The sequence below is a fragment of the Lissotriton vulgaris genome, chromosome 3_1 (genome assembly GCF_964263255.1).
Source record: "Lissotriton vulgaris chromosome 3_1, aLisVul1.2, whole genome shotgun sequence".
NCBI lineage: Eukaryota > Metazoa > Chordata > Amphibia > Caudata > Salamandridae > Lissotriton > Lissotriton vulgaris.
The window spans coordinates 1,370,829,255-1,370,856,107 of NC_141689.1; the positions used below are offsets into that span (position 1 = coordinate 1,370,829,255).

Consider the following 26,853-nt stretch of genomic DNA (forward strand, 5'->3'; position numbering starts at 1 on the left):
ACGTAAAAAGGGTTCCCCTTTCTGAATGTAAAAAAAATTGTTTACTAGGGCATAGTATTCCTGGGGACCATTGCCTTCTCTTAAGCATACTTTAAAAAAAGAAATACACTTTTCTTTTAAAATGCAGTCCTGTCACTCACAGTCATGGTTTTCTGCTGACCTGAGCAGGCCACTATCCCTGTGATGGCCTTCAGTCACAGTGAATCAGAATTTGCAACCTACCTCATTACTGTGCATGAGGTAGGTCAGATTCCTAACCACCATGATTTGTAAGTTTAAGAATGAATTTATTAGTAAATAGGTCATTTCTTAAAATTGGTTTCTGGTCGCAAAAATACTGGTTGCAGATTGTGACTAGTATTTTGTGGCCAGTATATTGTGCATTTGGACCAAAGTTCCTAAATTTGTACATCCTTGTGTAAGTTTTGACTGCTCACCCACACAACCTTGAAGAGGTTTCTAGGGGTGGGCGGAACTTGCTGAGTTTCACTCTAAAACTCAGTGAGATTACGCGGAGTCCTGTGAGCAGTGGAATTCTAATCAGCTGCTCTGCTCGCGCTGATTTTCATTGCTGGGAGCTTGTCCTGCACTGTGAAATCCACAGGAATGGCACCACACGGTGCGCCAGAGGGTGCTTCTTTCTGTCGCTCAAGTAGATTTCTACTCACTGTAACGTTCTCAACACGCGCGGTAGTGATCTCCCGCGTTTAAAAATCTCACTAAGAAGCGGTCTAACGCTCGTTTTTCTCTGCTCGCCAACTAAACATTGGTGAGCCGCACTTGAGAAAAACTCTGGGACATGGCGGCTGGTGACATTTTTGCTGAACTCCTCCAGCGGAGTGTACTTTCCCTCCTTCCCCTGCTTGTCTCCCAGATTTAGTGCAGTGCTATGTGAGGCCCTGGTGTCTCAGGGGTAAACGGCAGTATCCACTGCAGCTTAATTTGTAACTTACCTCTTTCTCTATTCTATGTGTACCATTTCATGTTTGAATACTCTCACTGACTAAAAACTTGCAAATAAATCATAATTGACTGGGTAAACCCCAAAGCCGTGATTGAAAGATGATTTTCTCATTTTTGGCAAAGTACATAGTGGAATAATAATATTAATAGTACTATCATGTTTCAGTGTGTGGTAATTTGCAATTCAGTATATGCATCGGACTCCCAGTTTATCAGAGCGTACCAACACATGCCATTCACATAGACACTACAAGGTTTTCAAGCTGGTTCAGAAGAGGAGACGACTGGCGTTGTATCGTGTTGTTGCATGAGCGAGTCATTCCAGTTACGTTCTCCTTTATTTCCTTTCCAATAACATATTACGCGGCTGAGACATGAACATTCACACACTGACTGTTATGACTTTGAAAGCATAGCAGAAAAAGGCTGCCCTTTTTGAAAGGCCTTTCGTGTGCTGCGCCGGAAATCCTGCATTGATGCACAACCCCAAGTTTAGACCGAGAACCAGAAACCACGGACAAAAATAGTGCACCTCGGCGTGCGAGGAGAGGAAGGAAATGGCGGGCTTTGGAAATGAGAGTATCCAGGAAACACAAGAACTACATGTGGCAGGCAGTGGCTAAATAATGGGGCCTTCCTGCAGAATGTGAAGTGAGGCCTCGACTCTCCCATATCTCTCACATATTCGTTGGCCTAGGCCTGAATGGGGCCCCCCTGAACGGCGGGGGCTCCTCTGCACCGCAGGGGCTGCATGGTGTCTGTGTTAGGCTCCCGATGTTAAGACAGGGGCTTGTTTCCTCACGCACACCACCTTTGTTTGGCACCCGGGAATCCTTGTTATGCCATGCAGTATACTACGGATGGGCATAGTTTCATCGGGGCAATAGTGGAAGTCTCTTAGTAAAGCTCTCGGTGTTGTATGTGCCCGTGCACCCTCCCAGGGTTGTGTAAGACATTTCACTGCAGAGATAGGAGTTTCGCTAGTAGGCTTGGTAACATGGCTCCTGTGCAAGGAAGGAATCATTGCACCTAATGCAACTTTTAGCTTTTTGTTTTTTTTTACTAAATTTCAACTTTTCATTTCTCTGTATTTATTTTGCTTTAAACTGCCTCTTCAGATCTCCATCTGGGTTGTAGATGATGCTTTTATTGTGAGGCACATTTTCATCTGTGGCACACAATCTCCTTTCCATGGGGGGACATTGATGGAAATATCTTCCAGGCAGTACATCGCAAGCACTCGATCGCATCCTAACTAGGTCTGTGCTCTATATCAACCATACATACAATCATACATTCATCCTTATACATACGTGATGCGCTGCAGCCATCATACTAAAGGCTCAAGGCTCTTGAATCATGCATAGGTAACTTAGACATCACTTGACAAATGTAAATGATCACCTGTTTTGTAGGAAATTGTTTTATTTTTTATCGGTACAGCCGTAGCAGCCCTTCTACAGTGTCATGTGTCATCTGCCATGAATGTCCCAGACTTTGGCAAACATGGAAATTTATTCTAAAATCATAGGTGCAATTGAGACACCTCTTTTTTGGAACTTGCTTGTATATTAGCTCGGCTGAAGGAATCTTCTACGTCAGAACTTCCCACACTGAGCAGAAGCAAACGTATTACTGCTCCATAATCCCTCTGGCGCTTTGTATAAATTGAGCCACTCTGCACAATCCTCCTTATTTTTGTGGTAATCTCCCTCATGATTTACTTCCCATTTAAAACCTCTTCTTCCCATGCTTGTCACGTTGCAGACAATGTGTTTCTATAAATTGAGTCGTCATGTGAGCTAAATGCCCATAACGAGCTGACCTGTGTCTTCTAGAAACTCAGGAACAGTTCACATCCTCAAAATGGATCTGAAGGCAAACCCTGAAATCACAATCTTTTATCTTAACTAAACGCAGCTGGGTTTGCACAAAACGTTTGTGTCCATTCGCATAATCATGGGTGTGCATTTGTATAGGACCTACACAGTCCACGCTTTGAACTCAGACTTGCACATGTTCAGAGCAGTGATTTTTATTGTGTGCTTGCATCACAGGAATTGCAATATTTACAAAAGGTGATAGAGAAAAGTCATTTCTAAAACCTTCTTAATGATTGGTCGCTCCAGGTCCAGGCTAAGTTCAAAGGGTGCTTCAGCTGTAAAACAACTTGTTATTTTCTCTAATATGTAGTTAACAACCTCCCTTTTTTGCTCCAGTTTCACATCTTCCTTATAGCTGATGTGATGGGAGTGATGATACCATGTACGGACGCAAATTCAGCTTACCGACCTTGAAAGAAGCACGCATTTAACGTTTTTCACAGACCGTTAGAACATTTTTGCAGACTCAGCAGAGTGCACCGTATGCTGCACCAGCTGTCCGTGTTTTCAGAAGGAGGTTGTGACTGAATGTTATGTGGAAGAGAGGGGCGCAGCACCGAAAACTGCCCACTTGCTGTGTGGAAAAGGGTGCTTTATTGAAACCGGTGCACATCACATATTTTCCTGGCAAATTTCCTTACAAAACTAAAACCTCCCTATACATCCAGTGAACTATCCCGGGCCACAACCCTACCATTCCGGTCCCCCCAACATTCCCACCCTGCATCTAACACATTTAACTGTTTTCCATTACAACATTTCCAACTTTCCCCCCCCCCCCCTCACATCCTATGACTGCATATATGAACCTGTCAGTAACCAAATGTCCTGCACTGAACCTTGATCTACCTACCTCCCCTCCCCTAGCACATGTTTTCCCCAACTTGAAAAGCCTACCACCTTTTGCCAACTCGTGGCAAACTTGCCATGTCCCCGCCACCCAGAACGGGGGGGGGGGGGGGCGGTTAGAAACCGCCCCCCCCCTTTTCTGCACCCCCACCTCTTTTCTCTGTGGTGGGTGTCTAACGCTTAGTATTCAAAGCCTTAGCCAACACTTCTCTAATCCCTGGCCAGTATAAGTCATGCCAATTCAGGATGTGTACACCATCTCCACTGAAAAACTCTTTGTACTCAAATTTGATGTCCGAATGACAAAGCCGACCAAAAACGATCTCACTACAAAAATGTGACATCGTCCCTATTCAACTTCCTCCGAGCCCTATCTGTCGGTGCCGGCTTGCAGGCCCCTCTCCAAGACCTCAGTGGAACAAACTCGATCCATAACACTGTAACACCCAGCCCAATGCTCTTTAATTTCCAACAAGTCCTTTTTCATATTTCTCAATAACACAACTCCTTGCTGCTTGACTAGATCATTCTTGCTGAAATGAAGAAGCAAGATTAAGGTCCGGACACCTGTTCCCTACCATCATGTCATTCAATTTCTGTGATGGGTCTCTCTAAAACATTCCTCCCTTTCCCTTCTACGTAACCCTAAAAAGACATCATTTGAAAACCAAATTAGACCCAGATCCCTCTGGCTAGCCTGGATAGCTGCTCACTTGATGAACGAATGGCTCACCACTAAAATATTCACTTTCTCAGCCGCTGGGCCTGCTACGGCACCTGGAAAGAAAAAACCAGCAGTAATCAATCCACCATTCTATATCCGCCGTGCGTCAGCCAACCCGCAAGGCCCGCACTTAGTGCCTGTAGCACTTCAACGATCAGCAACCCAGCTGCTTAATATCTTTGCACGCCCAACCTCTATATCCTGCTTCAGATGCTGCACCAATGCAATATGAGTGCGTGCCACAATCAGCCACCTGCAAACCCAACCAAATCAACGTCTTTCACAGCATTGCTAGTAGCTGATAAGCCATTACTGTTACCCCACGATTGTGCCAAAAAACCATACCCGAATCTGCTCCAGGATGCACAGCGCTCACCCCATGCTACTAGACATGGGCATGGTGAACCCACTGAGTTGAAGATGACCCTGTGTCCCAGCACTCTTTGATCAGTTTTGGAGCATCTAAGCCATATTTCCCATCTATTTGTCATCTTATCAATGTCCTCTCACCTGACTCCACCTGTGCCACTAACCCCCTACAATTCCAACACTCTGAAAGCCCCAAAAAACATCCACACCGTAAGCGTTGAAAATAAGAAAATCTCTGCTGCATCCCTACACACCTTAGACAATTGCTGCAGCACAATTGCTGCAGCACTTTGCCAAGTAGGTTCCAAGACAAATGCTTTCTAACCTTCCCCTTCTTACCCTGCTTTCATACCCAGCCTTCCAGTATATTGCGACCCAACTCACCAGCTGAGGGGGTGTCCCCATTGCAGTTCTCCCATGAATGCCAGTCGTGCCTACTTCCCCGCAATTGCAACCCGCAAGAAACCCTCGTCTATGAGGTCCAGTATATATGGATCTCACCATCCACCTGTAGACGACCTCCGTCTCTGCTCCCTCCATGCTAGGAATTCCTTTCATGCCTGAACATAAGCCGCATCAATTCTGCGAGGGAGCCTACCACCAGTTGTACCATCCTGCATTGACTACGGAGCACAACTTCTCCAGCATGTGCGTCGGGTCTATGTCGATGTCCTTGGCTAACCCACGGACTCTCATCCACTGTGAATGAGACAAAGCATCCTCAATGTCATTGTCCACCCTGGGCATGTGTTGCGCCTGTAAACAGATGTCATAGCGCACTCAGCCCAACACAAAAATCCACAGCAGCTTCAGGACCTGTGCATCTCTGGCGGACTGTCTGTTTACTACCTCCACTACTGACATGTTGTTGACTAAAAAGAGGACTTTCCTGTGTGCTTGGTCTGCACCCCATAATGTCACTGCTACCTCTAAAGGAAACAATTCCAAAAAGGCTATGCTTCTTACCCCGTTGCTCCACTTTGCTGGCCACTGCTCTGCGCACCGTGTGCCCAGTCAATGGAGTCCGAAACCCGGACTGCCTGCTGCTTGTGAAAATATTTGGATGTCCCAGTCCACCTCATCCCTCCTTGCCAAGTTGATGCCGTTGGAAGAGTGCAGGAAAAAACACCACTTTCTCAGTTCTCTTTGACCACTGCCAAAAAGCTGACATGGTGATGAGACAGTGAAAAACCTGATAACGCCCACTCTACCTGTCTGCAGAATGTTTTCCCTACCCATATCACCCTACATGCAAAGTTGAGATGCTCCAACAGGACCTGAATCTTCCTCACTTTTTTCCTTTTTCCTCTCCACCATGCCATTTAACAGTGTCAGCATTTTCTTTTTTTCTCCAGCGGGAGTCCACTCCCTGCCCCGAAACAGTTAACCGGGGGGTTTTGTCCTGCACATGTTAAGCACGCGTGGCAGAATTTGCAATATTCGCGAGTGCACATCCCTTTGTTAAAATCCCAACAGGAGCCCCCTGTCCCAGATTGTGCCTTGGGTACCCCCCACCCCTCCTTGGGTGGGACGTCCCTGAAAGGGGCAGAAGACTATAGGCAAGCCACTAGCTGTTAGGAAGGTCTTCCCCAATTTCATGACCCCCATGGTTTGCTGCCATAGATCAGAATCCAGTTCCCCACATTTTGCTTACGGATTCCAAACCAGACACACCTGAAATTCTTAATTGTATGGGCCTAGGCATATCCCCCACCTGTGAGTTGGGCTTTCCGTACTACAGCCATTTAAACAAGGCTACACAGAGCTCTGAGTATTCTGAGTATACACTGACATAAATCAGAAAAGCCGTGATCCAATTCTCTATTGTAAAGACGTACCTCACTGTGGAGGAGTTTAAGCATCTCCATGTACTCCCCCTTCCAAATGCGCTCTTTAGTTGCTAACATGAGTTGAGCTTTCAGTAGCTCAGTCACGCTCATATAAGATAGGTAACCTTTTTATCTTACGTTTCTTGCTTGCAAGCCCCACCTTCTTATCACCTCCTCAACTGACCCCACACTATCTGCCCCTGTGCTTGCGCTCACCCCCTTTTTGTTTGCGCTGCTGCACTGCCCCTGGGCCCTGTCCAGCTCCCCAGTGCCCATTTCGACATCAGTCACATACTTTCCCTTACACAGCCTTCCCCTCTCCCTTCCTGGCAAGTCTCTGGCATCCACACCTGTGGATACCATCTTTGGTGTTCCTAATGCATCCTTGCTCTTACCTGGTGCCAAGGTTAGTGCCCTGGCTGCTGCGGTCCACCCTGCCAATGGCCGCTCCTCCTCTGATCTCCTATGTGGCCGTTCTTTTTGCACCTGAAACACACAGGATACTTGATTAGTGGACCCCTACCACCATCTGGCTCCTCGTCCCGCACTTCCCCCTCTGCCAGGCTATCCTTCTCATAGTCCAATATTGTGACTCCCAGCAGGTATTCCACATCGCCCCATTTAGGGCCCACCCCGGCATCCCACTTGGAATACCATCCTGTATTTGCAGCTGTATTGCGACACGCTGAGCCCAGAGGCGCTCAATTAATATGCTGCTCCACCGACACTACTCGACTGTCTGGAGTCTCACATGTACCAGAGGCTGTCCTAGACCTACCAGCTGCTGGGGCCACCAAGGCCATCCTGGACCTTTGTATGTTGGCCGCAAAGGGATCCCCTGACTCTGTCAGGCGAACCGCACTGGGCCCAGCCCTCTCTCCCCTCAATATTGACAAGCCGCCCCAGTCCGGAACTCCACGCTGCTCTTGAACCAGCAAAAGAGATGACCGGACTGGTGTGCTCGTACCCTGTGCCTGGCCTGAAGAGTTCCTTGCACCCAAAAAATGCTCTACCTACCCACTCCTTGCCGCAGAATCCTGCATTCCCCCCGTGATCCCCCACTCCCCTGGCCTGGGACCATGACCCAGAATCCTCTTCTTTCATAACATCTTTGCACCATTATAACATAGCCGCCACATACGCGGACGTGGGTCCCGCCTGGTTGAGGCAAAGCTCCCCCTGTCCCTCTACTGTCCCCCCTTGCTTTGGCCCCCCGGCACCCCATTGGAGGGACCCACCTGTCCCCACGTATACATCCACCTGCACCACCCTGTCTAACCTTCCACCCCTCACAGCCTCTACCCAGTGTTCAAAAAAATCTAGGCCACCCAATCAGCTGTGCCCCCTGCTAGGCTGAGGAACCTCCTGTCTTCACTCCTCTCCCTGACACTCCCACCCTTCTTTGCAGTCTTTAAATCAGTCTGCCACTTTCCCCCTGCCTGCTGGCTCATCTCCATACACCCTTCCACGATTTAGCTGTCCCCCTAGCTGTCCCCCCACCCTGCTTCACTTTGCATTACCACCTCCCTGGCCTCCTGTCCCTCGAGCAGCTCCTCCATTGCTGCCTGCTTTTGTAGGCCCCTCTCACCAACAAACTCACGGGCGGCACTGCAGACGTTTTCCCTGCTTTTTTTATAGCAGCACTGTATGCGCTTCTACCATGCTGCTTGGCCGCTCTGCCCCTTCCCTGGCAATGCTGGCCCGCTGCCTTGGCCACACTAAAAACCCAAATGCCCGCCCTCCCCCTCACGGTCCGTCTTCCCCTCCCACCCGCAGCGACGGCCTTCACTTGGGCCACAGCCTGACCTAAGCCGGAAGGCCCGTCCCCTCCTCAACACTCCCCGATGGGCTGCGCTTTCAATAACAGTACAGCCTCCTTCCCTTACCCAGTCTGCAATGACCTCTGCCAACTGCCACTTACATGGAAGGGAGCAGGCCATGACTGCGGCAGCAACATCTGCCGATGCCCACCTAGATGGGCGGGTCGCTTAAACGGCCGCCTCACAGCCCACCACAAGGTCCATCCTCTCGGCCTCCTGCAACAGCTGCATCGCTTCCAAGAACCAAGCGTCGCTAGACCTCAATAAAATGCAGTAAGTGTGAGGTACGGAAAACGAATTGGGCTACTCGAACTACTTTTCAAAATTCACACATATGCTGAAAAAAGTCACAGATAGGCTTCCTGCCACTAGCCACCAGGTAATCTGTACCTAAAATGGTGGCAGGGAGCCCAAAAAAAACGTAAATATAGCTTGGACTGTAATTGGGCTGCATATATAGCCCAAAACAAAATGGCAGTCACTGCGCCACCCTCCCATTCTACCCAACGGGCAGACCACCCGCTGATCAGCTCCTCCCCAAATTCCCCGTGCGCAACACCCAACTGGAGTAAGTACCCACACAATACTTTAAAAACATGTATGATTTTGGAAGCCCGTGCCTTTTGCCCACTAAATTAAACATCTGCCAAGTTAACTAAGATATCCAGCGTCTGTCTTGACTGAGGCACTAAATGCAAATACTCTGTATTTTCATATATTTTCTTCACATCTTAAAACATATATAGACCTTTTAATAAGGCCCAGACTTGGTGTCACTGCCCATGTGCCATGTTTATTTATTTAATGATGTAGCTAGTCATTTGATATTATGCAATACCAAAAATATATAAATTCCATACACATTTTGGGGGTAAAATTTAGCAGCATTACCAGTGCCTCTCATGCACGCTTTACAAGAATAACGTAAACGGTATGTGATTAGGACCTTATGACTGGTAGGTGTATTCAATTTAAATACTGTACCACTTTCGACATGGATGCTTCTGGAAATGCATATGTTGGGGAAACAACGATTTAAGCGATTACCCATTTTGGATGTCTTAAATTACCCATTTAAACCAGCGATACCAAATGAGGGTTCAACTTTTAGAAATAATGTGGTGTAACCGTAGGAGAGAAGACCATGAGGAGTTGTAGACAATTTGAACATTATGGGAGGCTTTCTAGGCACAGGAGCTTTAAAAAAACTGTGTGGGGAGGGCAAGTGCAGGAAGAAGCCATTTACGTTTACCATTATACAAATAGCATTTTATTCATGGAAATGTGACCACAGTGTTTACATTGTTTGTCAAAGGTGCACGTTTCCATTAAATGTGAGCCAGTAAGCACAGTGTGGGTACGATGAAGGATGGGAGGAAGAATTTGAATAGGAACAAACATGCACTGCATAATATAGAGCAGATGAAAAACAAACTCAATTATTTGTTTGACATTTTGTCAAATTGATGATGGGATTTTGCATTGAGGAAGGGCACGGACCATGAACATCCGCAGTATATACAATTCCTAATCATGATAATGGCCATAAGTTTTTTTTTTTAAGACTGAAAAACTGTTTGGATGGCACATGTTGTAATGAAAACCGAATGATACATTCTATGTGAGACAATGAGTTCTGAATAGTGGAAGCTTGGCAAATAAATCTTAGCAGACCGTATTAAAGTGTGATCATATTATTGGGCATGTTAAGAAATCTTGATTGTAACATGGTACCGAGCACTTCGTGTTTGATGCCACTAAGAAATTAAATGGGCTGTTCATGTATGTCTTCTGAAGCTGAGAAGAGTGAAACTCCGAACTCTACCATGCAAGGAAATTATGAAATATATATGAACATTAGTACAGGGTGTGTGAGAATTGATCAACGACCGAAAGCTCCTTCCTCACTCATGAACATCAACAAGAAGTAGATGGCTGTAATAAAGCATGGTTCAGTAGGTCTCTGCACCTTTAGAATGAATTATGTGCCTCTGTGTTGGGTTACAGTTGCCAGCAGAAACAATCTGTTCAGTAGCAGTAGCTAACTCATTGAGTGCAACTGGATTCCCAGTAATTCCAAAGGAGCTCACTATGCATAAGCAGTATGGTGCCAAAAGAAATTCTTGTCTACAATTTGGGAAAGTGTGCATCACTGCTCCTGTAGCAGCAGCAGAAAGCTCGCCATCACCATTGACAATGCAGGTGAATGTGAGTAAGACCCACTTGGCCCCGCGGAATCACTAAAGGATGCGACCACCTGAAATTGGGTCACTTGAGACTTTCACATCTATACAGAGGTCACCTGAAGTACTGATGCAACTACTTTCCTATCATTTTACCAAAGGGGACATAGTTTATTATCTTATATAAAAGAATCGTGCTCCTGAGTTCAGGAGAACAGAGTCTGACTCTCACACCCTTTGGTGAGGTTATGCTGATTTGTCTGTAAAAATTTGCCTAGCTCCTAGCATCATTTAGGTTCAAATTGAAACAATATCAGTACTCCCAACCCTGCTGCCTAGATGTGACCTCACACCTGGCCTTGGGGGTAGCTCTTTGCATGCAGTGCTTCATTCAACTATTAATCAGTGACAGTCTGACCCCTATTTTGGTGATCAGCATTCAACATTTATGATAATTCATTAAAACATAATATTACCAAAGAAGAGTTCTTTATTTGTGTCGGTCTGGTGCATTCAGACTAAAATCTAGCCAGCACCTCACTAGCCGATCATGTGACTTAGCTCATTTTAATATCATTGTAGCTAGCTTGGGAAATCAAATCAACTGATCTATTCCTGCATGAAGGGCAACATATAATATCTCAGTGATCCTAAAACAGCATTAGATTTCAGCTCCAGAAACAACCTCCTGTTTGTAAATCATCCAGTTTTGTGAAAGTTCTCTTGATTATGTTACACCTTTTTAAGAGTTGTGTCACTCAGATGTCATTCTTCATAATCACGTGAAGGCTAATTGTTAGAAAATAACTATTCTGTTAACTCTCCTTTCTCCTTGTTGAAAATAATTAGTAAAACATTTTTAAAGGAAGAATATAATCTCTGAAAAAGATGATAGAAATGAGTTGTATGAACAGTGTCTTATATCGGCAACGTTTTGTATTGTGCTCATTCACCCAAAATGCTCTTGGTACTGAGAAGATAATTTCACTATAACTAACAACACAAAGAGGTTCTAAAAGCCCTACAATAGCAGATTTTAAAGAACCTTTTCTTAAATGAATGAAGAAACTAAATCCCACTCAAGTGCAGGAGGGAGGAACCTCCCAAGAGTCAATGTAAGAATGGAAAAGGATTGATCACATTGTTTGAGGGAGGGAATTTTGAGGGGCAGTGAGCTGGAAGAAAATGTGTTGGAAGGAGGTTATTTACTGATACACTTGAAAAGAAAGGAAGATGATTAACAGCTTGTGATTCAGTGGGCAATGCATAATGCCTAAAAGAGTTACTTGAATAGTGAGCGACTGAGGTTGCATTAGACAGTTTGCAAAAGTGAGAACAACATGGTATGTCTGACTGCCTGATTCTGAGGGATCTGCAGATGGTGGTTCAGTTTTTTTACACCTAATTAAATAGATTTACAATAATCCAGACAAGAGGGCAAAAGTGCAAGAATAACAGGTATTTTCTCAAATCCTGTTTATGATATTTGTTTAACAACTGTGAGGATGATAGACTTAGTCCTGCTCAAAATGTATCTAGGAACTTGAGACGAAAATCGGTGTGTAGGTTTAGGACTACGGGCACCTCGCATATTTCAAGTTAAGGGACATATCTGCAGCCCTGGGGAAAGCAATAAATAGTGATTAAGAAACTAACTATGTCCTTGCTTCAGCAGTAGTGATATTAACATAAGTAGTTTCCGTGATTCAGCGGGTAGCAGTGTAGAACTTCTGTAATCAAATGTGATGAACCAGACTATTGTTTCCATTGCCGTGTTGAACCAGACTGATATTAGTTGGATCGCGGCACAAAGGAACTATTCATGGCACCCCTGCCCTTCTCATCAGACAGTCAAAATCTTAATGATTCAAACAAATTAAGCTCGAGTTTTACCTGTCCAGGATGCTTTCAATTTTCACAAACAGAAACCTGGGAATTGCAATGGAGATATTCTGGACCGCACCTGGGAACTGTGGGAACTCCATCATCTTCACCAGACCTACATTAGCCAATAGGAAGAGGGAGATGTGTTTCAGAAAGCTTCATTCTCAGCAGAGTGCTCCAGTGGATGGCAGATTGGTTTGGAACACATTCTACTCCATAATTTCTAGCAAAATATTGTAGGTGTTGTAGAGCCATGTAGTTAACAATCATTCTGAAACATTCATATTTATTTGAAAATTGTAACAATAAAAACATTGAGGATATTTTGTAGAGAAATATTCTCAAAACATATTCCACAAACTAATGCCGATGCATTCCCTCTTCAGTACTCTCAGCCTTCTCATCTGCGATTTTCACAATTCGTATCTAATTAACCGCCATCCTTCTTTCACGTAGGTATCATCCTTTAGTTTGAGTCTTCTGTACTGAGGCAACCAAGCAAGCAAACCAGTTCTTATCTTGTGGGGGCCAATAACTAGGCAGCCAATGGGGCATTGAACAACGCATACAAGATAGAGTTCTTATACTGTTCCTTAGCAAATGTGAAATCAAATTGAGCATTCTGTGATCTGTTGTGTGAGATCGTTTCTCTCAAATGTTAGGAACCACTGGTTCTTCTGGTTGACACACAAGCCTAGTGTGCTTGGCTTCCCTGGTGTATTACGAGGCTCTTCCTGATTGACTATGAAATGCAGCCACTGCTCGTGTATGTATACTGAAGCCATCACTGGCCTGTGGCTAGTACTTCTTACTCTGATCCTATCCCTGCACGCGGATGCTAAAATCTCTTCTTTGTCTTTCAGGCAAGCAAACTTTGAAGATATTTGACGGGGATGATGCTGTAAAACGCAGTCAGTTCCGGCTAATTTCTGTTCCAAGGATTGCAAAACATGAAGAAGTTGTGGTAAGGGAGAGTCTTAATCCGCTTGAGGCAACTTTCATCTTTTAATGACTTATCGGAAACTAGGGAAATCCGCCTAACACTTTCAGAGCAAGTCGTAGTAAGCATGTGGTTTGTAGATGACTAATGCTCTTGCACACAGTGAGTGTATTTATGAAACTTAAAAATACAGTCACACTGTGAGTGTTCAGCTAGTCTTTTTAGTTGCTGGTTTATTGTTGGCAAGTATTTAATGAATAAATAAAGACTGTATCTTTTCAAAAGGTGATTGCTAGAGCTGCCATGTTTTCCGTTTGCTTGTATGTGACATTTACAGTTTGCTATTTTGCTTCAGTTGAAAGAGGATTGCCCTATGTGTGCCACTTTGAGTGACCCTATATTCCGGAGCTTAACCATATTTATATTTATCTAGCAAGACCAGGACTCTCTCATTGTCCTAGTTGTCTGCCAGCATTAATTACATCCAGACAGATTTTCTTTAAAACATCAGAAATCAACATTGCCCCAAGAAGAATTGCACCTTCACCAGGAATCAACACACCCCATCTAATAATAATAATAATCCACATTTATAAAGCGCGAACAATCATCCGTAAGGGTCTCTAGGCGCTGGGGGCTATCGGGAAGGTTAAGCAAGCTATTGCCCAGAGTCACATGGTGCTGGGCTAACCTGCCGCCAGAGCCAGGGATCGAACCGTGATCCCCATATTCCAGCATCAGTCGCCCTGGCCGCGGCGCCACACCTCTCCATTAAGGGACTTTCACCAGTGTTAGATGCCCCAGTAGGACACTTCCACATGAAGAATTGTTATAGCTTTGCCTCACAGGTTCTGTCTGGGTGATATTCATTTACCAACTACATTGTATTCACTCTGGCACTTGGAACACCCTCACTTCATGCTTTCTTTGTCTGGGTTTCCATCACCGGTACTTACTCCTTCTGTTGGTCATCAATCTTCGATTTTCTTCCGTGCTTCTCTCTTTGCCTCTAGTGATATTAGGGGAGTTGTAAAATTGAGGGTTGAAGTAAGACACGTTTAGACTGAGATCAATGTTTTGCATTGCATTGCATTTGTCTTTGTGTTTGAATTTGGCAGAAACAATGAAATGGCGGTCACACACTTTCATTTACACTTTACTTTTCAAATTTACCCAATGGATCGGTACCTTTCACTAGCCTTAAAACTGCATTCTGAGAAGGGTGAATAGGGAACAACTGCTCCTTTGACTAAGAAAGGCAGCCACAGATAAAACAAATTCAATGAAGATTAAGAAGGCAAGTTCTCACCCGCCCCAAGTCTACATAATGAAATAGATTTCTGCTTTCACCATTATGGAAACTCAAGAAGGAATTAGTGAGGCTTGCCCCCACCAGCCACAAGGCCTAGAATATGGATTAATGCAGTAGATAACCAGTGGCTGAAGGCACAGAACTAGAAATGACAAGTTCTAAGATTTCTTTGCAGTACAGATACAAGTACTAGTATTTTAGGCAGCCAGCATTGCTGAGGCACTGAAATAGCATTTGTTAGTCCGTGTTCATCTCATCCATGTTAAAGAGATTGAAAATGAAGCGATCTCTGCCTGAGCTTCTCATGTTGATGATGTGTGTATGTCAGAGTATCTACCATTTTTTTACGGGACCCAGCATCATTATATTTCTTGGAAGTAAGGTTTCCATATTTACCTGTGCTTCAGGTTGAACACATATCCTCTTCTACTTTCTAGCCTGTTGTTGCATTGAGATGTGTTTTAGACTGTAATCCAAACCGGGCTTAAAAACTCCCTTCCCCATTTAAAAAACTCCCTTCCCCATTTAAAAAAGGGTGCCTTCGTCCAACGCGGCAAACCATAGTGGCTTTCTACACGTTGGTCAAGCATTCTACTGTCTACAGTTACAGACTCAGTCTAACACCGAGATGCGCTTGATGGATACTTTGGGGGCCCTTTTTGCACCATTTGCCTTGCATGTCTCACTGCTTTAAAATATTTTGGTGCCCTTACCAGACTTCTCTCTGTCTTTGATATGACATTAAAGCTCTGAGTCTGAAAATACATTCTGGGCTATGTATTTGTAGCATTTTTCCATTTTCATCAGTTTCTGAATTTGACATGTTTACAGTTGCCTCTTTGACATTTGACCTCCTTATGTCGGCAAACATAGCATAGTAAATGTATATACATAAAATGTGCTTTTTGTAGAAAAGGAGTAATCAATCTTAAACAAAACATTTTTTACTGCTGTGTGAACTCTTACATGATCCTAGATGGTGTTTGAAATTTCCAGAGATGGAAATTTGCTGAAGAATACTATTTCCCAAAGTTGATATTTTTCACAAATTGATATTTAAAAAAAAAAAAAATCTGATGGTTTGCTCACCTTTCATTACATACTGATTACTGAATCTTCGGCTTTAAAGGTGATAGACAGCATTTTGTTCAGTATCAAAATAATCAGACCGAGATGTAGGGACTGTACGGCTATTATAATGAGAGATTTTAAACCCCTCTTTGAGCGACACTCAGATACCAGCAGAAATTCTGGAGGATGATATTTAAGTCATTGTTTCTTTGAGGTGCTGTATTCAGAAAATATGCTTGACCCTGACTTAGAGTTATGGCACCATTTATGAGCAGACACTGGTGACATTTACCAGAGATTTGTGGTGCCCCTCATTGGGGACTTTTAGTTTGAGCATGCAGATTAGCAAATGTAAAACAGTAGAACATATAAAAAGCCCCGCAGACTGTAGTTTGGTAACATGTAAGGCTATCTGAAGGAACATGTTACATCATCAGAAGAGATCAGTTATTGCCTGGTCTTCGCAAAATGTACAAGAAGGTGAAATAATAAAAATAAATTGACCAATTTTTTGGGCAGTAATTGGCAGAAACCTGCTGGAATATGCATTTGCCACTGAAAGCCGTATCAGTAATGATGCATAATGTATTTGTTTCACAAATTACTGGTTATCCCAAGCCCTCCTACTTTCCTGAAGTAGGGGCTTTATATCATTCCACCTCCTCTGTTACTATTGAAGAGAAAAGGTTAGCCATTGGAGCTCAGAAGAGGGGTCAGTTACCAGTCTATCTGGTGCGGAATCTGGACAATCCAGTTGACCGATCTGCTTTAGAAAATAATATACATGGATGAGGTATTATCATATTGGCAACTCCCAACAGCAGTCAATGTTTAGTTTTTTTTAAAGTCACAGAATTTACCTAATAATTGCAGGCCTATCTCCCTACTCAATGATGTTAGTCAATTATTGGGGCCAAATGCGGCCTCTGTACTCCTAAGTTAGCTGGATAATAATGATTCCAGCAATGGCACCAATCTGGATTTAAGACCTCTCTTGGGTTGGTAAAACAAGGCTTTCAGCTGTTCTGTTTTGGGATGAAAGATGCTACCATAAACAAGTAGGAGCTTCTTGTGGCATTCCTCCACCTCAAGGTGCTCTTTGATAATGTTAGCAGAGAGACATCAAGGTGTTCTTTGGAAAAGTGGCAAGTAACTTCTGAAATGTATACCATTTGTTTCCAGCATGCCATCAATGAGGTAGCTTTAAGATTTGGAACTGGTGGGGAACCAGCAAACTCCTTCCCATTTCCTAAGGGAATTCTTCTAGGGTACCTTCTCACATCAGCCTTAATAGTTAGTATTTTCTTTAATAATATGCAAGGTGTTGACTGAAGTTTAGGATCATTTGTTTGATGGTGTGTGGGCCCCCTTTATGATTTTTAAAATATGCAGATGATTCCATATCATTGGTTTGTATCGAGATCCCGTGACATAGGATACTTGGTGCATTCCAAAACTATTGTCAACTCGAAAGTCTGGAAGCTAATTCTGCTAAATGTAGGCTAAGGGTAGGTTGGAGATAATGCTTACAGAACAGAACCTTGTCAGTAAATAATAACATGCTAGAGCTTGTACATTTATTTAAATAGCTAGGTTTTAGGTTTTACGTGATGGTTTGGTCAACCACCAGGGGAAAAAAGTAGTTATCCTGAGAAATAGTTGGCAGTGTCTATCAGCCTTTAACTTCAAGTTGAGCTTAGGGCATTTGTCAGCACCTCTAGAGCTGTTTAAAACTAAAGCAATTGCTGGGTCTTTCTACGGGGTTCAGATTTGTGGTCTTTTGAGTATTAAACCTTTGCCTACAGCACAGACTGTATCCCTTTGAATGTTATATAAAGGTCTAATGAACTTCCTGAAGATTGGAGTAAAAGATATAAACATGCCAGAGCGATTAACCTGCCCTTTGATTTGTCAGGCAATCAGCAAATGAAGTCACCAGAGTTTATCAATATACCCTTTTCTACCAGCTTCCTGCGCTGTTTCTTTTCATTGGGTAGCATATTTTAAAATACCTTAAATACACTGGGCCTCAGTGACATTTTGGTTTGTGCACACTACCTGCATCAACCTAAAATCTTATTAAAATCGTTATTGGTCAAAAAAAAAAAATCGTTATTGGGAGAAGATTAGATGTAAGACCACAAATTACAAGCTCAGCATTTCATTGTGACCAACCATCATTGTTGCAAAGCCCTACAAAGAAGTGAGATTTATTTTGACCCAGTTATCACCATCTAACTGGTTTCGCTAGCTTAACTTTTTAATTTGTATCATACCCCTGCATAGTTTTCCGCTTTGTTCCACTCCTCCACTGGACATGTTGTGGATGAAATACACTTTTGTTAATATGTGAAAATATTATCAGCCATATCTTATCTAATACAAATGAGGAAGAGTATTATGAATCCATGAGTCACAACCCAGTAGGTGTGTTTCTTCAGACAGGACAAAATCAGGATTATGCCTATGGTCTGTCTCTACATCCACACCCCTCTTTTTCAATTGAATAGCTCATTCACATTCCAGGTGAGCAATCTACATTTTCCACTCGTAAACATTGTCATGAGGGCCCTGTGCACTGTCAGATAACCTATGTCTCTGTTGAAGAAATAGTAGATTCAACTCATGCTCCCAAAAATGTCAACACCCCAACATCAACACCAACTCCGCGAATGACTCCACAAACCCGCATTTCTGAATGACAGGTTTAGAGCTACCCACCAACCCTATGTGCAAAGTACTAATTGCTTCAGGACTTGGGTAACTAACTTATTCGTACACAAGGGTCATTCATTGCACATAAGCTAAGGCAAACAATAGACGTATGCAGGATTTTCAGCAGAAAACAGAAATTATGCCTAGAGAGGCCAAAGCATAACATATTATATCCAGTGTGTGTCCCATGTGAACAACCGAGCTCGCTGTAGCACCAGCATTATCTCCAAACTAGATTAGCAATCCCCATTTAAAAAAGGCCTCAAATAAGGAAATTATATTTTCCATTAGGGCACCTCCCCATCAATGTACCATCTCCCTTCAGTGCAGCCCATACTAACAAATTGCATGGGTCGTCCTATCTGGGATGGATATTAAGAGGAATTAGGGACTAGAGGTGTGATGAAAAGTTCAAAAGAATCAGTACAAAGGACAAAGAAATGACTTGAATAAAACTTGCGACAGTTCACATTAATGGGCACCCGACTCACTATACTATGCCCTTTTTAAAGCGTATATAGTATTACATTTTCTGAAAACATACATCGGCCAATTATTTGTGTATTTTCAGCTGCTTGTTTACATTTTCATGAATAATAAAGTATCAAAATTCCACATTAAAAATGCAAAAAAATTAAATACTGGGGATGTTCAAATGACAAAAAACACAAAAGGCGGGAGCAAGAAGGTCTCTGTGCAAATATGTCTGTGAAGGTTAGGGCATGACGACAGACCGTACTCGGACTCTTTGGTAGATGAAATGCCCCGATTCATTGGAGCAAGAAGGTGGTAGTTTGGAATCTATGACTCGTCTTGGTTTGTAGATTTTCAGTGTGGGATAATTTCAATACACCATTCAAGAATCCTATTCTTCCTTCTTGTCATATGGCCATTGTTAGAGAACTTGGCCAAGGCCTTCTAGGAGGCTAGGTATACTTGAACAGCGTCCTGTGGGACAAACACTCCCCACCATTGGATACCATTCACTAGACCCTTCCTCTGCCGCATTTATACATTGATCATATACTAATGTACGCTCCGTTATGTACTGTAGGTCTGATCCTTATTATATAACATGAAGATGTATGGCAGCAGTTCCTTTCGACAGGTAGTCAATGACAGGCCTCTATGTCACATGATGTTGAGTGGTGAGAATATTCTCCCAAAGGTTGTTTATCTAATTGTTTTGCCGCGTTATGGCATACCAGTTCAATCCAGGATCCCTAGCCTCGACTTCAGTCCATCAAAGGCCACAGTCTCCTTCAAAGTTGTTGAGGGGTAGGCCCAGAGAAAAAGGGGACATCATTCTCTCCTTGTGGTCTGCCTTTTGGGCACCTCATGTAGTCCAAATGTGTACACACAATGAAATTGACCTGCACCAGCGCTGTTACAGATATATATTTGAAATGGAAATGCAGCTCATTTGAAATTGATATAAAAGTTGTTCAATCAAATTATTATTGAATAATAAGATTTCTCTTATCGGGTTAGCAGCAGTATCTAAAATATAGGCAGAATTTAGAGCACAAGGGAGTGAAAACTACAATAAGAGCACACAATCAGATTGATTGTTAATGATTCCAAGTAATTTAACATTATGTGTATAAAAATGTTTTGTAATAGTTACAAATACTCTAAAATATATATATAACGAAGCACAAAAAAAGATCTCACTAAGAGAGAGAAATCTGCATTTAATTATGTTTAAAGAAACTCAATTAATTTTACCAAAGTTAAGCATTTTTCCAGATTTGAATATCTTTCTCCATGTTGATGACAGACAGGGATGTTCTCTCTCTCTCTCACACTTCTCTTGCCCTGTCTCTGGAGCTCTTGAAATTAAATGTAGTACATTTCGATGAAAACAGTTGGGATTATCCAACGATATTGCGTAATTGGATATTGATATATATATATATTTTTAATTTGCAAAATATGAAACAAAAAAACATTTTGCGTTATTATCGTTAAGTGCAAAAGATAATATCCATGAGACAAATAAATTACTTTTGTGGTTACTGGAAGAATCTGCCTGTTTACCTATGTCAAGCACATAGGTGCAGGTTTTATTCCGAGGTAGTCACTGAACTCAAATAATGTAAATGTCAAAGAATTAGGTGTTGTAATTGAATTAAATCAGTCACAGGTTCAACTGCAATCAGAGCCAGCCCGCTCCCTGCCTTTTAGTAGTTGCCAATATATTCAAGGTAAGAGGATGGGGCACGTGCTCTGACTTCCTTATGGCTCAGAGATTTTGGCTTTCCTGTTGTTCTTCTAGTCACATTCCGATATTGCAACTTGTAAGAGATTGATTTTGGACGAAACAATAATTTTGGTTCATGTGCACACACACACACACGCATAGAATATATACTCTATTTTTAAGCAGAGTCCTTTGCAGTCTCTCTGAAGATTCAAACACTGCCCTTCCGCTGATTAATAAATATTATGTTCTGAATTTGTCTGAGCACGTTCTGTTTGCATTGGCTTTCTGCTGTGGGGTCATGGCCTTTGAATTTTCATTTTATTGGCTTCTTTCGGGAATAGGGGCCTTCTGGTTCTGACCTTATCATCTTTCATGAAATTCATCCACTTTGCCTCCAGGTTTCCGAGGACTTGTTTTTGGGGTGGTACTCCTACTCTCTATTGGTCTGTGACATTTAAGTGCACATATCGATCTCTTTCCCCTGCTTCCTCATTACAAATGGTTCCAGATGTTCGGATCACTCCACCAGAACGATTCTCATTGTCAGATGGTGGGCATCCGATGAGCAATCTTGAACCTACCTCTATTAAATGATGTTGTTTCTTACATTCACAGGCAGCCCACTTCATCTTTTCATGATGGGTTTTAATTTCTCAAAATGTAGTCACAAAGAGCAGTGCCAGTACTGTACACACCACACAGAGGCAAATACTCAAACCAGCAGTTATATCAATTGGAACTGGTCCTGTGTATCGTGCCTCAGCAGAGCATTACCTCTTTGCCCTGCAGTGTATTCAATCAATCAATCAGGATTTATAAAGCACAGCTAATCGCCCGATAGGGTATCCAGGCCCTGGAGGCTTATTTGAACAACCAGGTCTTGAGGGCCATTCGGAATTCCAGAAGTGAGGTGATGATCTGGAGATGTGTGGCGAGGCTGTTCCATGTTTTTGCTGCAATGTGGTAGAAGGAGCGTCCTCCACTTCTGCTTTGGTAGAGGCAAGTGAAAGGGAGGCGGAGCGTAGTCTTGATGGTTGGTGTAAGTTCAGGTGGTGGTTAATGTAGGCAGGTCCACGGTTGTGTAGAGCCTTGTGTGCATCGGGCAGCAGTTTGAATTTGCATCTCTTCTGTACGGGGAGCCAATGGAGTTTCCTGTGGTGGGGTGTGATTAAGCATGGGCGGAAAATCCGTTCCGCAAATTTCCCACAAAATCCGCAAATTTCCCTCAAAATCCGCGAACGGAAATCCGCGAACGGGGATTGGGTCAAAAGTTCAAGCTGACTTTTGTAACTCTTTTAGAATGGCGCCAGCAAGCTGCCAGAGTCATTCTAAAATAGTAACAAAAGTCAGCTTCAACAGGAAGCTCTAATAGATAAAGTAAAGCAGGTGCTGCTCAAATTCAGTTACACAATCATTAATCACCCCCAAACTTTGGGTGATTAATGATTGTGTAACTTAATTTGACCTTCAACTGGAGCACCTGCTTTACTTTATCTATTAGTGCTTCCTGTTGAAGCTATTTCTAGCTATTTTAGAATGGTGCTGGCAGCTTGCCGGCGCCATTCTAAGTGGGGATGAGGGCAGAAGGGCACAAAAGGGGGACAGAGGGCAGAAGGGGACAAAAAATGAGTGGGGCAGAGTGCAGAAGGGCACAGAAACAAGTGGTACAGAGGGCAGATGGGCATAAAAAACAAGAGGGTGGCAGTGATTAAGCAGGCAAAAAAGAAAAACCCTGCAAAATTGGAAAGCGCCTCGCGAACACCCGCGAACACGCAAAGCGCCTCGCGAACGCGCAAAAATAAAAAAATCCGCAAATTCGTGCGAATTCGCGAATTTTGCGGAGTGCCAATTCGCAAAGCCGCAAATTCGCTAATTGCCAATTCGCAAAATTCACCCATGCTTAGGTTTGATGTGGGTTCATCGGGGAAGGCTGAGGATGAGTCTGGCTGCGGCATTCTGTATGGTCTGAAGTCTCTGCAGAAGGTTTGCAGCGATTTCTACATAGAGGGTATTGCTGTAGTCAGTCGGCTGGTGTTGACAGCTTGGGTCATGTGTGTCTCGTTTGTAGAGGTAGCTAATTGAAGATCGAATGTAGCATGCACAGAGTGAGAAAGCAGGTGGAGGAGAAGGCGTTGATCTGTGATTTCTTGGTGAGTTTGTTGCCAAGGATGAATCTGAGGTTTCTGGCATGCTTGGAGGGCATGGGTGTTGGTCCTCGGTCTGATGGCTGCCAGAAGTTATTCAATGTGTTGCTGCTGTTGCCAAAGATCAGTACTTCTGCCTTATTCTATGTTCAGCTTCAGGCAGTTGTTCTTCGTACAGTCTGCAGCGTTTGTCATGCATCTGTGGAACTAGGTTTTAGTGGTGATGGGGTCGTCAGTGAGTGAGAGGGTGAGTTGGGTATCGTCAGTGTAGGAAATTATGTTGAGAACGTGGGATTTAATGATGTTGGCCAGCTGGGTCATATATGCGTTGAAGAGTGTGGGGCTGAGGAATGAGCCCTGAGGACACCGCAGGTGATCTCCTTGGGTTCATGGTGAAAGGTGGTAGGTGGATTCTCTGGGTTCTTCCTGTGAGGAGGGTGGTAATCCATCTGAGTGCGTACCCTTGGATGCCGATTTGGTAGAGTCGTTCGATCAGTGTGTGGTGAGATATGGTGTTGAAGGCTGCTGAGAGGTCGAGGAGTATCAAAGCTGCTGTTTTTCCTTGGTCGATGAGAGTTTGCATGTCGTCGATGGCTGCGATTAGGGCGGTTAGGACGCTGTGATTGCTGTGGAAGCCTGATTGGGAGGCATTGAGTAGTTGGTTCTACTCCAGGTGTTTCATGAGTTGATGATCTTTTCCAGTCCCTTTGCTGTTAGCAGAGAGATTGGCTGATAGTTTTTGAGTTAGCTTGCGTTGGCAGAGGGTTTTTGAGTGGCGGGCTGACTTTGGTGTGTTTCCAGGCATCGGGAAATGTTGCAGTGGAGATAGAGGTATTGAGTAGGGTGGTGAGTTCCTAGCCGATCCTTTGGTTTCCGAGGTTGAAGATGTGGTGCGGGCATGGGTCTGTGGAAGCTCCAGAGTGGATCGATTTCATGGTGGACATATCTGTCAAGGAAGTCTGTAGGTGTGGTTTGGGGTTTGAAGTTTCTGTTATTGGTTGCGATCTTGCCATGGAAGAAGTGGTCAAGGTTGTCACACAGCTCTCGTGATGGAGTGATGCTTTCACTGGCAACCGTTTGAGAATTCTTTAACAATATTGAGAAGTTCCTTGGTGGTGTTGGTGCTGGTTTCGATGCTGGCAGCAATGGCTATCTTCTGTGTTGCCCTCAGCAGGTGGTGGTAGAGGTTGAGGGAGGTCTTCAAGGGTGCCCTGTCGCAGGTGTCATTGCTGGTGCACATCCCCTTTCCAACTATTTTCCCAGTTTATTGCATTTCGCCTTCTCTTTCTTTGTTGCTATTCATGTAGTAGCTTTGAGTTGGGTGTAGAAGTCATGGTTCTTTGATATTCTATGTGCCAATGGATTCCAAATGTCTGAAGTGTTTGAAGAAAAAACATCCTTCTTTTTAATCTCCTCAGTGGTTTGGTTGCCTAAAGTTTGCTCATGAAGTGTGAAACGTGGGTTTTTTCATAAATGTTAATCAGTGTACCTTAATGAGTGACATTTCACACAGTTCAAAATTACCTAGATTCATTACTTCATGGAAATTGTGTTTTTATTATTTTTGCATACTCCCATGATAAGGTCCTGTAGTTATAATTAATAGATAGCACAGTTATTGTGCAGAAGGTGTGCTTGTGTATTGAGCCAGTTGTGCCTATATTTTTATGTGTTTTATGCAAAGGTACTGTACAACCAGGATGGATTGTTGGGGCCCGATTCACAGAACTAACTTAAGACAAAATCCTAAACGTACTACCATTTTGGTATTCACAGAAGGCACTTACTCATTTCGGTATTCTTAGAAGGCACTTACTCATTTCGGTATTCACAGAAGTTAGGAGTCCTAACTTTAGGACTCCTAAATGCCTTCTGGGAATACCGAAAGTGTTAAAGTTAGGATTTTTCTCAGTTTAGGAGTAGTAAAGTCTGCTACATATCCATTTATGGTACTACTCTCCTTGATTCATTTGTGTGGGAATTTTTGTAATTATTTGTCTGGGACTTATGTGAGTATTCCTGTTGTGTAATATTTTCCTGTTGGCGATATTGGATTTATGTCCTTCCTTCCTTCCTTTGTAAAGCGCTCTGATATCCTTCTGTATCTTGTTCGCGCTATATAAAACTTTATAAAGAAAAAAAAGAAAGAAAGAAGTGTGATCGTAGGTTGATGACCTAAAAAGTTGCTTTTCTTGATTTTAAAGCTTTGGAAACATCGTTGAGTGAGTTGCATTTTTTTGACCTGTGAATGATGACTATTTATAGACACCGGATTCATTCTTTTGTTACTGCTGGATTCTTTCCTTATCCTCTTTTAGAAATTCATCTTAGTTAATGTATTCACCTGCTTTCTTCTCTTATTCCGCCCAATTGAAAATGTATTTTGTTTAGATTAATTTTGATGTAGTAGCGATCCCTAGTACTATATTGAAGAGATGGTATCGCTTAACTGTACACCCAGGGCGGATTTTGCTATGTACATATTTCTGTTACCTCTGGGAAAATCTTGCATTCATGAGGATTTCATAGTCCACTCAGAACCCTTTCCTTGTTGTATATCTGCAAGGGTACTGCCTGGATTCTGACTGTAGGGAAGCGTTTTGTAACCTTTTGACTCTTGTGGATTCCCACTGAATGACTGCAGGAAGCAGTGGCCCACACTGAAGCAATTTCTTTGGTTTGAGCCTCAAACCAATACACCGAAGTGTAGAAATAAATGTGCATGAAAGAAATAGACACATTCTGAAATATTTGATTAAATTCACAAACAAAAACATGCAAAAGTGAATATTAATTTTAATGGGAAGGATTAATCTTTTTTTCAAAATGTAGTTTTCTTTCTAAAAGACGAAGAACTATGTTGGACTAGCATATCACTTTTTTTGCTGATGATGCATACTCTCTTTTGTAGGTACACACCTGTGCTTCAAATAAGACCACCAATTTCCCATACTATATTCTAGTTGATGTACTTTTTCCGCGCCTACTAATCATGATAGAGGTACCAACTCACAATTTATGGAGAAGTTTACATTTTCCAGTTTTTAATTTAGTTTTTTTTGTGTGTATATATAGTGTATTCATATTGTAATATTAGTCATGGACCCCCTAAGTAGGTGTTGCAGACTGCAGGTTAAGAATCACAGTTGTAGGTTTGAAAGTTAATACAGTCCGCTTTCTGAAATCTAAGCACAATTATAGCCTGGGTGCCCAGGCAACCTTCTTTTGGGGAATGCTTTCTTCTTGCCCACTTTTTCATTACTTCAAATTCTTTGTTAATTAGTGGAGGCACGCAGATCTGGAAGAGATTCTATGCCAGAAAAATCAGATGTCTATATCCGCAAACATGCCACCGACCTCCAGAGAGTGATGAAAGGTTTGGTTTGTTTCTACTATCGACCCTGAGGGAGAAGACCGGATTAACTTGTTGAAGACATGCTCTTTCGGGGAGGCTTGGTAGGACGGCTAGGAATGCATTTTTTTTTTACTGGGGACAAAAGTGCCAGTCTCCAAGTAGAAGCATAGCGCTTAGCTTAGTATGCTGTTAGGGACAGGCACTTACTAAGATGGCCTGTACACATGGACCTTGGCAGTCAGTGGCGGCTGGTGCCATTTGAAAATGGTGCGGCAAGTTTTACCAATCCCTCCCATGTTCTGAGAAAATTATTTTGGTTTTCTTAGTTTCATAGGAAAGTCTGCAAGATCTAGTCCATATCGAGCTGGGGCCGGAACACAGCAATTATGATGTTGGTCGTACCGCCACCGACAGGCCGTCGGTGGTGGTACAACCGACTGACAGCCCTTCAGTCCGAGCGCTGGATTACAATTTCGGCGGTTGGACCCACGGAGGTCGGGGAAAGACCGCCACCTCCAACAGGATCAGTGATCCCATTTGCTGTGGCAGTCAGAATTGCATTCCCGAATGCAGGCGGTGCCGAGTCAGGCACTGCCGTTGGGATTC

General features: G+C 43.2%; 1 protein-coding gene across 1 annotated transcript in view; it reads left to right on the forward strand.

Annotated features, from left to right (window-relative positions):
- DGKQ (diacylglycerol kinase theta) overlaps nucleotides 1-26,853 on the forward strand; it is a 1,232,715-nt gene that overhangs the window by 896,854 nt on the left and 309,008 nt on the right. The window contains exon 8 of the mRNA XM_086961841.1: nucleotides 13,368-13,468. Within this exon, the coding sequence (XP_086817967.1) occupies nucleotides 13,368-13,468 (101 nt within the window). The remainder of the gene's footprint in view (nucleotides 1-13,367; nucleotides 13,469-26,853) is intronic.